This window comes from Ursus maritimus, unplaced genomic scaffold (assembly GCF_017311325.1).
Source record: "Ursus maritimus isolate PB19 unplaced genomic scaffold, ASM1731132v1 scaffold_8, whole genome shotgun sequence".
Classification (NCBI taxonomy): Eukaryota; Metazoa; Chordata; class Mammalia; order Carnivora; family Ursidae; genus Ursus; species Ursus maritimus.
The window spans coordinates 76,943,352-76,959,387 of record NW_024426996.1 but is presented as its reverse complement, the minus strand read 5'-3'; the positions used below and the strand labels follow the sequence as shown (position 1 = coordinate 76,959,387).

Genomic DNA, 16,036 nt, shown 5'->3' with positions numbered 1-16,036 from the left:
TCCCCCCCCCCCCCCCCCCCCGCCACTCTACCCGCTCATGTGTGCTCTCTCTCTCTCTCTCTCTCAAAGGAATAAGATATTTTAAAAAATTAAAAGTTGGCACGGGACTTACGTTTCTAAAACATGTGTCCAACATTCATTCATTTGCCTATTTATTCCTTCAAGAAGCTACCATGGATAGAGGCGCCTGGGTGGCTCAGTGGTTCAGCGTCTGCCTTAGGCTCAGGTCATAATCCCAGGGTCTCAGAATTGAGCCCCACATTGGGCTCCCTGCTCAGCAGGAAGCCTGCTGCTCCCTCTGCCTCTGCCTGCCACTCCCCCTGCTTATGCTCTCTCTCTCTGTCAGATAAATAAATAAAAACTTAAAAAAAGAAAAAATTTCCATGGATATCTACCCTGTGCCAAGCTCGGGGCCCAAACCAGTGATGCAGACAGACTGGGAATAGTCATGGCAATCGTGGCAGTAACAGACTGTGTCGGTCAGGATTCTCCAGAAAAACAACCAGTAAGATAGATACGAGGGGTTGGCGCACCTAATTACAGAGGCTGAGGACTCCCACCACCTGCCCCGTGCAAGCTGGAGACTCTGGAATGCTCTGGAAAGCCAGTGGTGTAGTTCGGTCTGAATCCAAAGGCCTGAGAACCAGGGGATCCCAGTCCGGGGGCAGGAGAAGGTGAGAAGAGGCATCCAGCTAAAGCAGTGAGGCAGGGAGAAGGGGGCAGACTCCTCCTTCCTCCACCTTTTCTGCTATTCGGCCACCTGCTGGGTTGGCTCATGCCCCCCCCCCCACGTTGAGGGCAGTCTGCTTTACCGCATCCCTGGTTCTGAGTGCTAATCTCTCCTGGAAACACCCTCCCAGACACAACCAGACAGTGTTCAATGCGGGTGCCCTGTGGCTAGCGAGGTTAGCATGAAGAATTAACCCTACATGGCATTTCTTGCATTTACCTCTTGGACTTTGATGGTGACAGTCCTGTCACCAGCAATTCCGAACCCACTGTCTGCTCTTGGAAAACTGTCCCTGGAGCACCGTGGTCCCCAGAGCACCACTTTGTCCCAGAGCTCTTGCCCAGTCTCTGCCCGAACAGGTGGTTTCTGGTATTGAGCTTTCTGGGCATGACTCTACGTGCCCTAGGGTCGCCGACCTTGCCCTTCCTGTATTTGGGGAACGCCTTAGCTGCCCGTTCTGCTCCTGCTCCTTCAGGGTAGGGACTTCTTCTGATCAGACCAAGCAAACGGCGAGATGAGCGTCCAGCCCCTGCCGCGGTCAGGCTGAGGGTGGGTGTGGAGAGTGCGTCAGCCTCTGCGTCTGTCTCCTAGAGCGGGCTACCTGGATGAGGAGCAGATGGAGACGCTGCTGGAGCGCGTTCAGACGGAAGTCTTCTCCATCAAACAGAAGCTGGACAATGACCTGAAGCAGGAGAAGAAGAAGCTGCACCAAAAATTAATCCTGAAGCGAAGACGAGAGATGCTACAAAAGGTATGTGAGCGATGGTGTCCGTGGGGCCCGAGGCCGCCTTTCTCTGATGGGCTGGCCTGATGCAGGGTTAGGCTCTAGAAGGATGGAAGGACTGCAGAGATCCCAGCGACCGTCCGTGAATAGCGTCTCTTGCTGCTGCTTCTGATCATCTGTGAGCGGCCCTGTTCACGGAGGCAGAGCTTTCCGCCGCATCCCCGGGGCTGAGGACACAGAGTAGGTGCTTGACGAATCGGTAGAATGGTGACCCTCTTTGGCCACCTGGACCATCCCGTGTCCTCACAACAGAGCATGGAGACGGTCTGCCGGTGCTCTGAGAGATCCCGGCACGATGGACATCGTTATTGTGCCTGTCCATGTTTCCTCACCCCCGGGGGCCTCCCTGCCTGCAGCTCTCTCCCTGGGCATCTTCTGTCCCTGTGTCTCAGCCCGCCTGAGGTGTGACCTCCTCCCTCAGGTATCACTCGGATCTCCTTCCTGAAAGGCCTCCCCTGACCTCCTTTCAGTTGTCCGTCCCGGATCTCGGGGTGATTTTCCCCCGTGCTCGGGCCACAGAGTAATAGCAGACGTTCATCGCCGTGTGCTCCGCACCCACCATGCCTCTGAGAAGCACACGCGTGTTAGCTCACTGAATCCTGCCGACTTCTGGTGAGGTAGATCAGCCCCGTTTTACAGATGAGGACGTGGAGGCACAGAGAGTTCTAGGCTTGTCCACGGAGGAGGCAGGCTTGGAACCCAGGTGGTCTGCTCTTGGGCTTTACCTGCTCAATAAAGATGTGTTCAATACGTGTTCAACAGATGGAGCTCTCACTCTACTTTGGGTTACTTTCCTTTTTTTTAGAGAGAGAGAGTGAGCAGAGGGGGGTGGGCAGAGTGAGAGTTAGAGAGAGAATCCCAAGCAGACTCCTTGCTGAGTGCGGAGCCCGATGCAGGGCTCGAGCTCACGACCCTGAGATCATGACCTGAGCCGAAACCTAGAGTCGGATGTTTAACCGCCTGAGCTATTTCGGGTTAGTTTCCTACGGACAGCTCTCTAAGTGTGAGATGTTGGGAGAGGACTGTCACCCTTCTGTGCCCCCCGCACAGGTTTCCACGGGGGCTGCCAGAGCGCTGTGCGCGCCAAGCTGGTCCCCCCTGAGCTTTCCTCTCCGAAACCCCTGCAGCACAAGGAGCAGCGGAAGGAGCAGCTGTCCCTCGGGGAGGCCCTGCGAGCTGCCGAGGACGCCAGCCAGTACCTGGGCCAGTGGGGGAGCCTGCTGGCTGAGCACAGCGCGGCGCTGGAGGAGCTGCAGGAGCGTCTGGACCAGGCCGCCCTGGAGGAGCTCAGGGCCCTGACGCTGTCGCTGTCCGAGAAGGCCACCGAGGAGCTGCGGCGCCTGCAGAACTCGGGGATGACCCAGGAGCTGCTGAAGCGTGGCGTGCCCTGGCTCTTCCTGCAGCAGATCCTGGAGGAGCACAGCCGGGAGCTGGCTGCCCGGGCCCAGCAGCTCGAGGGGGAGGAGAGAGACAGGGACCAGGAGGGCGTCCAGAGCGTGAGGCAGAGACTGAAGGATGACGCGCTGGAGGCCTCAACGGAGGAGCAGGCGGAGCTGAGACGCTGGGAGCACCTGATCTTTGCGTGAGCGTCCTCACCCTCCTCCACCCCAGTGAGGGATGGGCCTGCCCGTGGTTGTGGGGATGGCGGGCACTGCCCCTCGAGGTCCTTGGTCACCTGAACTCGCAGCCCAGGGAAGAGGGCCACCCGGGGTCACGGCATGAGCAGCCAGGGCCGGTGGGAGGCAGGCTTTGTAGCGAGAAGAGGGTGAGGGGCCCGGGTTCCCGTGGGAGGCTGTGCCTGGGGGGCTGGAACCCACCACTCCCGCATACGCAGGAGCTGCACCGGGACCCCTTGATCAGAAGCTCGGTTGATGAGGGGCCTTATTCCCGGGAGCAAAGTGGGGAGCAGAACTAGCGGGGGGGGGGCCATTCGGAGCCCACCCCGTTTCACCAGATGTCAACAACGTGTGATATTGGGTTCCTGTTTGAGGCCTTACCCTCACTGCCTCTTTACTGGCCCTCTTCCTTCGTTCACCGATTCAGTTGTGCTTGGGCTATTTGTTTCATTCTTAATTCAAGAACCATGTAATGACATCACCTCTAAGTAGGACATAGGGGCCACAGCTGGCCAGCTCTCCTGGTGCTATGACTAGGAAACATTGGATAAATGGCACAGTTACTGTTTTTAAAGACGGGGGTGTTGTCGGAGCAATGAGGACCAGCTGAAGTCACATGCCAGAGGGGCCAGAGCCCCTTCCTGCCAGGAGTTACCAGCTCTCTGTGCGGACTGAGATTGGCGTGGCCCAAATGGGACAACTTTCCTGGTGTAGCAGAGACCCACAAAGCTTTTGGCAGTCGATTGAGGCTGGCCCATCAGATTGGAAACTGAAGGAGCTCCAAACAGAGCTCAAGTGGGGCTGTCGAGCAAAGTCAGATGTGGCCAGTGTAGACCAGAAAAACTAGATTTAAATCCCAGCACTACCACCAGCTGAGTGTAGGAGAGTTACTTAACCTCTTAAGCCTCATCTGTCTTGCCTTAAACAACAATACTCAGTCATTTAGGGTGCTTTCAACAGCACACAACACTATCGGGTTAGTAAAAGATGAAGAAAATATTTTATAAGAAGGAGTCAAGTGGTAGGTAAATGCTTCCCATCTTGATTCAGTGGCTCAATGATTCCATCAAGGACCCAGTTCTGATGGTCTTTCTGCTCCACTATCCTCAGTGCACCACTTTGGTCTTTGGGCTCATCCCCTCATGGTTTCAGGATGGCTGCTGTAGCACCAGGTGTCACACGCATCATCTCTTCATCTGAGCCATCACCCCTTCTGATTCCACTGGTCAGGACTACATCACAGGCCCATGCTGAAACCATTCACCAGCAAGGAGAATGAAGTGACCATGACTGTCGGAGACCAGAGGGCTGTCAACTTTTTAAATGAAGTGCAGATAAGGGTAGTCTCTGAGGGCTACATGGTTGCTACTACTCTGCCAACTCTGCCACGGTAGCGAGAAAGCAGCTATAGACAGTCTGTAAACTAATGAATTTGACTGCGTGCCAAACTTCATGAACAAAGACAGGCTGGGGCTACACTTGGTCCACAGGCCATGGTTTGCCAGTTCCTGCCTTAGACCAGCTGCGGCTTCCCCCCGGGGGCTGTGAGGGGTGTTCCTGTCCCCAACATCGTTGGAGGGAACCCCTCTAAACAAACACTGAGCTGACAAGGCTTAAGGAAGTGGCTCTGGGTTAGGTCATCAGCCATGTCTAACAAGATGCCACCTTCACGGCATCGATGAGGGAGAGCATGGGTTCATGTATTTAAATCTTTAAACATGACCCTTGATCGGCAGTGAGCAGCTAGTAAGTAATGGCTGCTACCCATGATCAGGAGGAGAGCAGACACCTAGCGAGATGGTCAGGACAAGCAGGCACGGGCAGGTAACCGTTCCGGGTACACTGGAGGGTCCAGATCTTTGCCAGGCCCCGAGGGAGGTCCACTGTGTGCACCAGCTGCCGACCTGGCACTGGGAGCCAGAGATGAGTGGGCACGGGCCACCGGTGCTCTGCTGAGACGGGGCAAGACTGAGGCGGGAGCAGCTTGAGAGGAGATCCTGGTCCTTATCTGGGCGTGAAGAGGGGAGACCAGTGTGACTGGCGTGGAGGAACACAGTTAAAAGCCATCACCAGCTGCTCAGGGGAAATGGCCCATAACCAGCATCTACTCAGTCTGTTTATTTGGAGCCACTGAGTCATTGTTTCCTTACAAGGACATGGTCGTACCCATTTGGCAATGACAGAGCTTCTTTTCCGTTTCCCTACAGACCTTGCAATCAGCATTCCTTAAAGTTGCTTTTCCTTTCAACGAACCAACCAGCCAACCCAGAAACTTAAGCAAACAGACAAATCCAAACAACCTATTCAAGCAAAGAAACAAACATAGCTCGCACCCATTTAGTATCCTTTTCTGGGTATAGACGCTTCCCAGCTTAAGCTGAATCTTAGGCGCAATGTAATTCTGAATCCAGAGCCCTGTGTGTTGGACCTGGTTGCACAGACAGGAGTGTGCAGGGGATGTTGTTTGATGGGGGGGGGGGGTGGCAGGAGGGGAATGAGTTCTTTCCAGCATATCTGCTCAGCCGGTCTGTCTCCCCTCTCTGCTGGGCCAGCATGCTGTGCACTGGGCATCCGTGGTCCCTCCCACCTGTACCCTCGGAGGGGCCTCAGTACCAGAGCATCTTCCCCCGCAACGCCCGGCCTTCCTTGACAGTGACGTCTGGTGGGACAGGATCTGCCTGGCTTCGACCACTTCTTCTGTCCTCCTACACAGTGCCCTTCCCCAGGACTGACCTGGCCGCCAGGGAGAACGGGTCCCTGGGTGTTTGCAGAGAGAGAGAGTGCCCTCTCTGGGCTCTGCCTCTTCTGTCTTAGGCTTCTGTCCCTGTTTACTTCCCAGTCTTTGTTAGTGTTTGCTTTCTTGAGCATACAAGATGCTGTCTTCTCTCCAAGCCCGTAAGAATCAGATCCTTAAAGGCCACTTCTTATTCCTGCGAATTGTTCTCAGCAGTAACAATTCAGCTCAACCCGCATCCCACCGAAGTCTCTTTACACGCTCCAACCAGCTTTGGACTCGTTGAAGCATCTGAATTAGACTTGACATTCCCATTACTGGGTGGTCGTTTTCTGCAACTTCATTTGGATCCATTTGGCAGAGAGTATTACGAGAGCCGCTGCTGATTTAGTCATTCACCGGCAAAAGAGAATTCTCACCTTGCTATCAGAAAACGCTTTATGATTTTTCTAAGGGTTAAAGAGGGTCAAGGAACGATGCCCATGACGTGCGTCTGCCTGTCTACTTTGCTTGTTTAAGATTCCAAAAGGTTGCAGCCTTTATTTCTGAGGCACTATGTAACAATGGCTTTGCACAATTGTTTTGAAACACATTTTTAGAAGCTTTGCAATTTCAAGCAGGATGGAGTTGCTCTAAACCTGGTTGAGTAAAGTAGGAATTAATAAGGTGTTTTTTCCAGCGAAAGCATGTCTTTGAGACTTCTTCTCCTGAACTCCTGCCTGGATTTAAACTCCCATCAGGGCCAAGACCCTGCCTGTGTTTCTGTCAAGACAGGTGTTTCTGTCTTATCTGGGTCGCTACACAGTAGAGGATTAAGACCAGACCACCCAGGGCTGAGCGGCTTGAAGTTGGGCAGGAATAATGACTCAGAGTCATTTCAGAGTTGCTTTCACTTTGGATTCCACATACCTGCAAACACGGGGCAAAGGTTCTCCAAGAGATCAAGGACAAAGGAGCAGCTGCCATTTCCTGGGGTTCTTTTTAAAAAGTTGGTGGACGCCCTGTCGTGAGAAACCCACGATGGGGTGTTGAGACATGGGCCTGGGGCCTTCAGACTATGTCCGGCTGGAGGCCCATATCACCTGGAAGGTCCTATTCTATTTCCAGGGGAGAACATTCTAGCTGAGCTGCAGTCGCGCTCTCCCTCCTGGAGATTTGGGTGTGGCAGGGCTGGCCGTGGCCTCCCTCAGTAGTCCTGTGGGTATGTCTGCGTGTAAAGCATCCACAGAGCACATTTTAGCCAGCCAATGTTGACTGAACATTGCCAGAACACCGAACAATCTGGGTTTGTCCACAGAGAATGTTCGTCAGACGAACAAGTGGACAGACAGGCATTGCCCAAAGCAGGAAGGAGAGGCAGCTTCTCCCTCGCTTGCTTCTCCTGGCTCCGGGAGGAACCTCTTTGCAGGGGTCCCTAGCAGACTTCCCCTCACATCTCGCTGGAGAGGAGGGAACGGGAGCCCATAGCCGGCCTCCCCTGTAGAGTGGGCTGTGGGCCTTGCTGGCAAGGAAGACTGGCAGGATTCTTCAATCTCCTTGTCTGTAAATGGAGGACTGAGTTGCTGGAAGGATTAGCAATGGTGTAGGTCAATGTTTTTGTTTCCTGGAGCTCCGGAAACAAGAGTCCCACCTCCTGGGAAGCTTCAAAGGACAGGGAAGTGTTTTTTTGTTGCTCTGGAGGTCAGAAGTCTGAAATCAAGGTGTCAGCAAGGTGTTACCAGGCTGTCTCTGAAGACACAAGGACAGCTTGGGGGGCTGCCAGCGTCCTCGGCATCTGTGCTGGCTTCCTCACTCCAGTCCGTGGCCCTGTGATCCCGAGGCCTTCCCCTTGTGCCCAGGTCTTTCTTCTCTTCTCACAAGGACACCAGTCATGTTGGGTGAAGGGCCCATCCTCCTCCATTTTGGCCTCATCTTACTTTTGCATCAGCAAAGACTCAGTTTCCAAACAAGATCACATTCCCAGGTACTGGGGTTAGGACCTGACGTCTTCTGGGGGGACACAGGTCAGCCTATAGCAGTCAGTCACTCAGCATATTCCCAGCGCGGAACGGGTTTTCTCTGTGTGATGGCTGTCAGTCATGATCCTTTAACGCCCAGTGCAAGGCCCCCCCTTGTCCCTTTTCCTCCTGAGCTGAGCCGGGCATCTGTCCTCCAGGCCACTGGCCCTTGCGTAGTGTGCTGCTGAGCGGGCTTGGGGGATGATGCTTTGTTTTCACGTCTGTTTCTAAAGCGAAAGTAGACTCTCTCCCAGCTTGGGAAGGCTGGGAGGCCTGCTGCCTGCCCCCAGACACCCTCACGCAGCCGTGACTTCGCCCTAGCATGGCTGTGTGTCCCATGCACCGTATATTCGGTGCTCAAGAGATTCCTGTTGATCGAAGGCATGATTAAAGACATGATGGGTTTTTCTGGACATGAATTTGATGAATGGAGTTTGCTCTTTGAATTCCCAGCTTCTCCCCCACCCAGCACCCCTTAACTGTTTCCTCTTTTTATTTATTTATCTTTATTTTTTTTAAAGATTTTGCTTATTTGAGAGAGAGAGAGTGAGCATGGGAGGGGCGGGAAAGGGGCAGAGAGAGAGGGAGAAGCTGACTCCCCACTGAGCAGGGAGCCCAATGTGGGTCCCGATCCCAGGACCCCGAGATCTTGACCTGAGCCAAAGGTAGACACTTCACCGACTGAGCCACCCTTTTCAAATTTATTTTTAAAAATTTTCAATTTAAATTCAATTTAGTTAACATAGTGTATTATTAGTTTCAGGGGTAGAAGTTAGTGATTCATCAGTTGCATGTAACACCCGGGCTCATTCCATCACGTGCCCTCCTTAATGCCCGTCACCCAGTTCCCCCATCCCCCCCCCCCAGCAACCCTCAGTTTGTTCCCTAGAGTTTAGAGTCTCTTAGGGTTTGCCTCCCTCTCTGTCTTGCTTTTCCAGGAAGCTCTGCTCCTCGGCCTTCTCCCTGTCTGAGGAGGAGCTGCTCGGGATGAGGCAGGAAGTTCACGGCTGCTTCGCTCAGATGGACAGGAGCTTGGCCCTGCCCAAAATCCGGGCCCGCGTCCTGCTGCAGCAGTTCCAGACTGCCTGGCGAGAAGCGGAGCTCCTGAGGCTGGACCAGGCCCTGGCTGCCCCTGAGCTGCCGGTAAGAGGGGTGTCCCAGCCGCTCCTTGACTATAGACATGGGGCATCTCCCGCGCCTGAGGCCGTGGGCTCTGGCCCCGCCGCCCACCCCGGGCTCACCTCTTCTCACTCTGCTCTGCAGCCATGTCGGCTTCTGGCCCTTTCTGGAACTGCCAAGCTTACCCTAACCTTTAGATGCCTGGCCCAGACCCCCTTCCCGGGCCCTGCACTTCAGCTGCTCACAGCTCACACCCGGACCTTCCTCTGGACCTGGCCTCGGGCAGATGGGTGCCCCCTGGCCCAAGAGGCTTCTTTCCCTCCTGCTCCCTCAGCCTTGCGCAGTGACCGACTCAGGGTGCAGAAGCCTGGCCCCTTCTGTAAGTGGCACGAGGAGGATGCTCACCCCCACTCAGGTGGGTCAGGAAAAGGGAGCCTCTCACACCGGACCCTGTAGCCTGATGATGGACGGTTGCCTTTGCTGAGCACCTGTTATGGGCCTCAAAGGCAGGCCAGTCTGGGGGGCCGTGTTTGCTCCGGAGCCCCCCATGGAGCAGTTAAGGCTAGACTCACCTGAGACCCCGGCCGGCGTGGCCCTCTCCCCTTCCTGACCTGGTTCCCTCACTCCCCACATGCTGCTCCGAGTTCCTCTCAGGAAACCATGTACACCCCAACCCCATCTCCGCCTCTGCCTCTGGGGAACCCGACCTAAGACGAGGCCTTTGAACTTGCCGTTTCTTCTGCCAGGAACACGCTTCCCTGAGAATATCAAGGGCCAGCTCTTTGTGGTCTCTTCGTGTCTCAGCTCAGCTTGCCCTGCAGAGGCCCACCCTGAGCACCCGTCCAGAAGACCCCCTCCCCAGGCATTCACCACGTGGCTGTGGTCCTTGTCTTCACGTAACTGATCACTGAAATGTCCTGGTTTCTCAGCCCGCTCACTGTCTGTGTCCCACTGCAGACAGGCTCCCTGACCCATTCACCACTCCGCCCCCAGCACCTGGAAAGTACCTGGCTCGTAGCAGGTGTGCAGTGCGTGTGATTGAGCCGGCCAACCACCAAATGTATGCAAGATGTCGGGCTTCTCTGGACGTGATATTAGGATGGGATTGAGCACGTATTCAAAGTGCTTAAGCTTAGGTGATCTCGTGCATGTTCACTGCCAGGTTTCTCTGCTCATTTTATAGAAGAGAAACCCACCAGCGCAGGACAAGTGGACTGACTGAGGCAGGCCGGGGGTGGCGGAACTGGGCTCGGGGCTGGTATTTTCTGACTTGAAACCTACTGCTTATCCTTTGGGGGAAGAAAAAAAATTCAGTCATATCCTTATTGAATAAAAAAACAGCACAATGCAGAAATAACTTAGAAGCTTTTATGTTCTTTCATGTTAAAAAAAAAAAGTGTTTTTTCTATTTCTGTTCCTAGAAGAGTGCAGGATTTATAAGACGATGGTAGTTAGAGAATAAGGGACAAAGTAGCAAAGATTTTTTTTTCCCTAAGTTTCAGAACAATGAATACAGGTATTTCCATAGAAGTGAAGCAAGGTGTGTTTCCCCTGCTTTGGAGCTGACTGAGGGCCGATCCTGGCAGGAGCGATGTTCCTGATTCTAAAGTGGTTTAGGGTGCTCGGTTTGGAAATAGATTCGGCCCTGCAGTCTGCGTCAGAGGGACAGATACACCTGCCCCGAGTGTGAAATGCACTCACTTAATACCCTGCAGAAGAGGGGCACCTGGGTGGCTCAGTCGGTTAAACCTCTGCCTTCGGCTCAGGTTGTGATCTCAGGGTCCTGGGATCGAGCCCTGTGTCTGACTTCCTGCTTGGGGGGGTGTCTGTTTCTTCCTCTCCCTCTTCCCCTCCCCCGCTCATGCTCGTGTGCTCGCTCTCTCTCGCTCTCTCTCTCTCAAATTAAAAAAATAGAAATACTCTGCAGCAGAAATGCACTGATGTGCTGGCAGGGGTCGGTGGCCATGGCTGGCTGAGCCTGGCTCCCTTCCCGAGGACCGCGGGGGACAGCAGAGGAGCAGGTGGTGGTGGAGTCCGCTGGTGCCAGCAGGGAGAGCCACTCCGCCTAGCTTCACTAGGACAGGGACGTCTTAGGTCGAGTCCCCTGCTCAGAGAGCTGACGGGTTGAGGTCCCACGGCTGGGAGGAGGAGGACCCGGGTTGGCTGTGCTGTCTGACTGCAAAGCTTTGGCTCTGCCAGCTGGAGGCCTTCGTCTCCTTTGATGGACGGCAGGCCCCCTACTGAGTTTGTTCAGACAAATGTACATCTTTCCCCATCTGTCCCACCAAAGACAACTGTGCAGCTCTGGGGGCCGCAGGAGCCCCTCCCGGCTCTGGGAGACATGGGGGCTGCCCAGACCTGCAGGTGGTCACTTCCCTGCCCGTGTTTTCCCTTGCCCCCTCCAGCAGCAGCCCAAGGCGAGGAAGCCGCGCTCCAAGAGTAAAAGCAAGGTAGACCTTTTGAGGAAGAGCATTGAAGACAAAATACAGCTCTTTGAGGAACAGGCCCCTGAAGACCTGGTTGAAAAGGTCAGTCCTTCTGCTTTATCTATTCTCGCTGCCCACACAGGGCTGATGCCACCCCATTCGCAGGGCGCCCAGAGTCCCCAGGGCCGTGACTGCCCATCTCCGTCAGCACTGTGTGGTTCAGCTGTGCTCCTGCAGCGGGGACCCACCCGTGCCCCTCACGCCTCGCCACCATCCTGTCTGCAACCCTCCTCCACTTCCTCACCCGATCTCTGGATCGTCCAGGGGGCCCCACATCTGCTGCTGCCTCCGTAGCCGTGGGGGCCGCCGCCTCCACGCCTGGCCCTGCACTGAGGCGTTCACATGCGCCGTACTTGACGTTCCTGCATGAGCGCACAGCGCTGTCCCAGTTCCTCCCTCTGCTTGGATGGACCTCGCCGCCTTCCCTTACCTGGAGAGATGAACCTTGTCCTTGGCTGTCCTGAGGCATTGCCTCTGTCCTCAGGTGTCCCCTCTCCCAAGAAGCCTGCCCAGATCGCCCAGTTCTTCCCGCTCATTCCTCTGCCCTGTCCTGCTTTCTTGTCCTAACACACCCCACACCGCGCATTCACCACACTGGGATTCTGAGCAGTGGCAGGGTCCCAGGCACAGTGTTGAGTGACAGACAGTCCTGGCTCTGCTCTCATGGGGTGCACGTTAATGGCTGGGGGAGACGGACAGAAAACACTCATAGACGGTGGTCACCGCCTTAGGAAATGAACGAGGTGATGTGACAGTCATGGGGCAGGGGTGAGGGGAGTGAGACAGACTGTAGGCGGCCGAGTCAGGTCAGGTCCCTCTGCAGAGGTGACATGGTGTTACCGCTGTCTGGGTGCCTGCCGTGTCCCCCGGCACTCAGCAAAGGGGGGGTTTCCCAGAGGAGTGTGCTCCGTCCACGGACATATTAAGCCATTTTCAGAGCTGCCGTCTTGTTCCTGCCTCCGGTCCCTGTCCTTGCCCTGGTGTTGTGTTCGTTTAACACAGGTGTATTTCTCAGAACACAAAAGCATCACGTGGCCAGGAGCCCTAGCACCTGCGCAGGGTGAGGTCCAGGCTGTGACGTCTCAGGGATACAACAAGTAGCGCCCCCCCCCCCAATCTGTGTTCTACGTAGAACTGAGAAGGAAGACAGAGACAAGGCGAGGAGAGGCGAACATGTCCTCTTCCTCATTGCTAAAGGCTAGCACCGAAGATACAAATCAGTGTGAGAGCCAGACGGGCTTGCTGAGCGGCCCCAGCGTTACACACTCAGCCTCCTGATCACAGCCTTCCCTGGGGCTCCTGGGGGCGGCCTTCCTGGAGGAGGCGAGCAGAAGTGTAGCTCTTGAGCAGAGCTGAGCCTGGCCCGCCTGGTGTGTTGTGGTCGAGGTTCACCAAGGAGCAGCAGAGGAGAGAGGGGTACAGAGGGGCCTGAGCTGCAGAGGAAGTAGCCTCCTGGGGGCCAGGTGGGGCAATTCCTCCCACACCTGCCAGTCTGTGAGCCAAACCCCTTAAGCTCTAGGTGGATGTTGCCGGAGAAGGAAAAGTTGGGATTTGTGTTGGTGGAGAGAATGGGTGGCCCAAGCCACGGCCAAGGACACAGTGCGGGTTCATGGGGAGCCCAGAGAATCGGCAGCCCCGTGAAAAGGCTGCTTTGCTGGAGTGCAGGGTGTCCCGAGGGAGGAACAGCAGACCATGATGGAAGGGGGCTCACATGCCAGGCTGAGAAGGCCAGCTGAACCTCGCTGAGCCCATCCACGGAGGAGAGGGACAGGGTGAATGTGCGACAGCGAGTGGTGACAGATGACATCCTGTCCCCGCAGTTCCCTGAGCCAGCTCAGCAGCCTGCCCTGGCCTGAGCTCACCTCTGTCATTTCCCTCTGAGGCGTGCATTTGTCCTAAGCACGAGCCGGACCCTTCACGTGGGTGGAAGGCCAGCCCTCCGCCCAGCTCCGGAGGATGCACTGGCATCGTCAGGGGCGATGTATGTTGCATTGTTGTCCTGTGCACTGATTTAAGACCTGCACTCCCCTCTTCAGATGTGACAGCACTTAATTAGGAATAGCGCTCGTTTATTTTGTTTGCTTTCGAGGGCCTGTGACTCAGTACTTTATATACGCGTATCTGTTACTTTTGTGTAACCGGTACGCCAGGCAGCAGCGGCTCCAGGGCCTGCACTGAAAGCTCTCCCTCTGCTCCCCATGGTCAGGCTGCCTCTGCGCCGAATGCCCTGGTCGGGATTGACAGGGAACATTCTCACCGCGTGTGGTCATCTCTCATGGTCATGCAGTGTGGGGCAAACACGCGTTGGCTCCCACATCGATAAGATGAGCATTGTGAGAGTGACAACCCACTAGTGACAGGGGTTTGTGGGGCAGACAGGAAGGTAGTTTTTAGCTTTCAGCGGGCTCCAGTGCTGGTTTTGCCCCATGATGGAGCGGCTCTGTGTGTGCGCCAGAACCCCGAGAAAGGCAGGCAAGAGGCATTTGTCAGCTGTAACCTTTTAATGACAGGCCATCCTCACAATTGGCTGTCTCACTGTGGCAAGTGCCAATAGAATACGCACTCTCAACTCAACGGCTTTGACGTTCCCCCCGAAATTGATCGATTGCGCCATCTTAGCCTTCGAGCCGCAGTCATTCAGATTTTTCATTTGCAGGGTAATTGTAGAGCAAAGTGACAGCCCTGGGTTTGCATGCCAGCAGCTGAGAGTGGTGCGATTGTGTTCCAGGACGGGGCAGTTTCTCAGGGCTCATGGAGCTGGAGAGAGGGACTGGGTCAGAGAGCCATTGCAAAGCCTGTCTGGCTGGCAGTGTGGACTCTGGGTTCACCTCCGGGGCTGCCAAGCATGCTGGAGGCACCTGCTGCGTGCCTCCTTTCTTTATGAGAATCCACATCTGTGATCCCTGCAACCTGCCACCCCAGGTTGGTATGTGCCTTGTCTGGACTCTTCCATCTGCAGAGGTTGGGAGAATTGCCCAAGGTCACACCGTCAGTATGCACTAGAGCTGGGGGTGGAACGAGGCACGTCTGCCTCCATCACCCACGCCCTTCTGTCACGGAGCCATGACCTGGCAAGCTGTGACAATGAGAAGGCTCAGCTTCCCAAGGTGACTCTCCCGTGCCCTTCCTGTGTCTCCTCACCTTTCTTTGACTCCTTCTTTTGCCCTTCTTGTCCTGTCCTTCTGTCTCCTTCCACTTCCTCCTTTAGGAATGTTTTTTGGACTGTCTTCTCTGGGCCAGTCCCTGGTCTTGGTTTTTGCTCTTGAGATGTTCACGGTTTCAGATGAGCGGCCACTTTGCGCGTCAGCCGTTTGGAGGTTCGCATCCTGCTTTCAGATAGAAAATCCACTTGGCTGATCTGAGCTGATCAGATGACTGATGAGCGGCTGTGTGACTGATTCAGGGAGACAGACAGACAGACAGACAAGGGTGGGCTTCCTGCCTGACCTCTTTTTCTGCATAGCTGAGAGGCTAATGGAGTGAGGAATCTGCTCTGGTCCCTGGCAGCTGCCTGAGGGGCTGGGGTGTGCCTGCGATCAGAAATGGGACCCACAGCCGGGGACAGCCAGGCCTTCTGATGGGCTCACTGTAAGCTCACAGATGCAGAATTTTAAACCTGGAAGAGTCCGGAGGGCATTCACATTTTAGAATAAGTTAATCAGGTTCATAATTAAATTTCTGTTGTGACTGCATGAAATTTACAGGTTAATTTGAGAATTACCATTCCATCCCCCAAAAGGTAGAATGTTTCTTTTTTATTTGGAACAATTGTTTCCATAAGTAGGGTGACCATAGATCTCAATTTGTTTGGGACGGTTCCAATGCCCCTCGTTTTCCCTCTCAACTTGGTGATAAACCATATGGTCACCTTATACATAAGGTATTTCTTTGTGATGGTTCCTAGGTACATTGCAGGTTTGTTTGCAGCTGTGAATGGTAACCTATTTTCAATTATATTTGTGACTTACTCAATACTGGTGTAAAGAAATGTTACCAGTTTTTATTTATAAGTCTTTCCAGACTGCTTATTCTCTGTTTGGAGCCAGACATCTGCGTCCACGTCCTAGTTGTGCCATTCGCCAGCTGTGTGACCTTGAACTTCTTAACTGTTCTGTGCCCTGGTGTCCTCATCCTTCAAATGTGGGTAATAGAAGCACTGCCTTTTAGGGCTGTTGTGAGGATTCATCTGTTGGTTCTGCTGATTTCTGCAGTCAGTCATCATGTCCACAAATAATTGCAGTTTTGTCGCCTCCTTTCCAAGCTGCTAGCTCATTTCTTTTTCTTATCACTGTTTCCGTGTCCTCATCTGCTGGTTCCATCATCTCTCTCCTTTCCACTGATGGATTGTCCTCTGGATCGTGGCTCCTGTTTTCTTGCGTCTTTGTGTGCGTGGTAATTTTTGACTGGATGCTAGGCATTGTAGGTTTTACATGCTGGGTCCCAGGTTTTGTTGTATTCTCTTTAATGGTGTTGGAGTTTTGACTTGTAGTTAAGTTGTTTGGGATTAGTTTTACCCTCTCAAGTCATGCTTTTAAGTTTTGTTAGGCGGGATCAAGAGCTGCCTTTAGTT

General features: G+C 54.4%; 1 protein-coding gene across 1 annotated transcript in view; it reads left to right on the top strand.

Annotated features, from left to right (window-relative positions):
* EVC2 (EvC ciliary complex subunit 2) overlaps positions 1-16,036 on the top strand; it is a 117,997-nt gene that overhangs the window by 76,237 nt on the left and 25,724 nt on the right. The window contains 4 exon segments of the mRNA XM_040624923.1: positions 1,322-1,481; positions 2,642-3,096; positions 8,800-9,004; positions 11,386-11,508. Of these exon segments, the coding sequence (XP_040480857.1) occupies positions 1,322-1,481; positions 2,642-3,096; positions 8,800-9,004; positions 11,386-11,508 (943 nt within the window).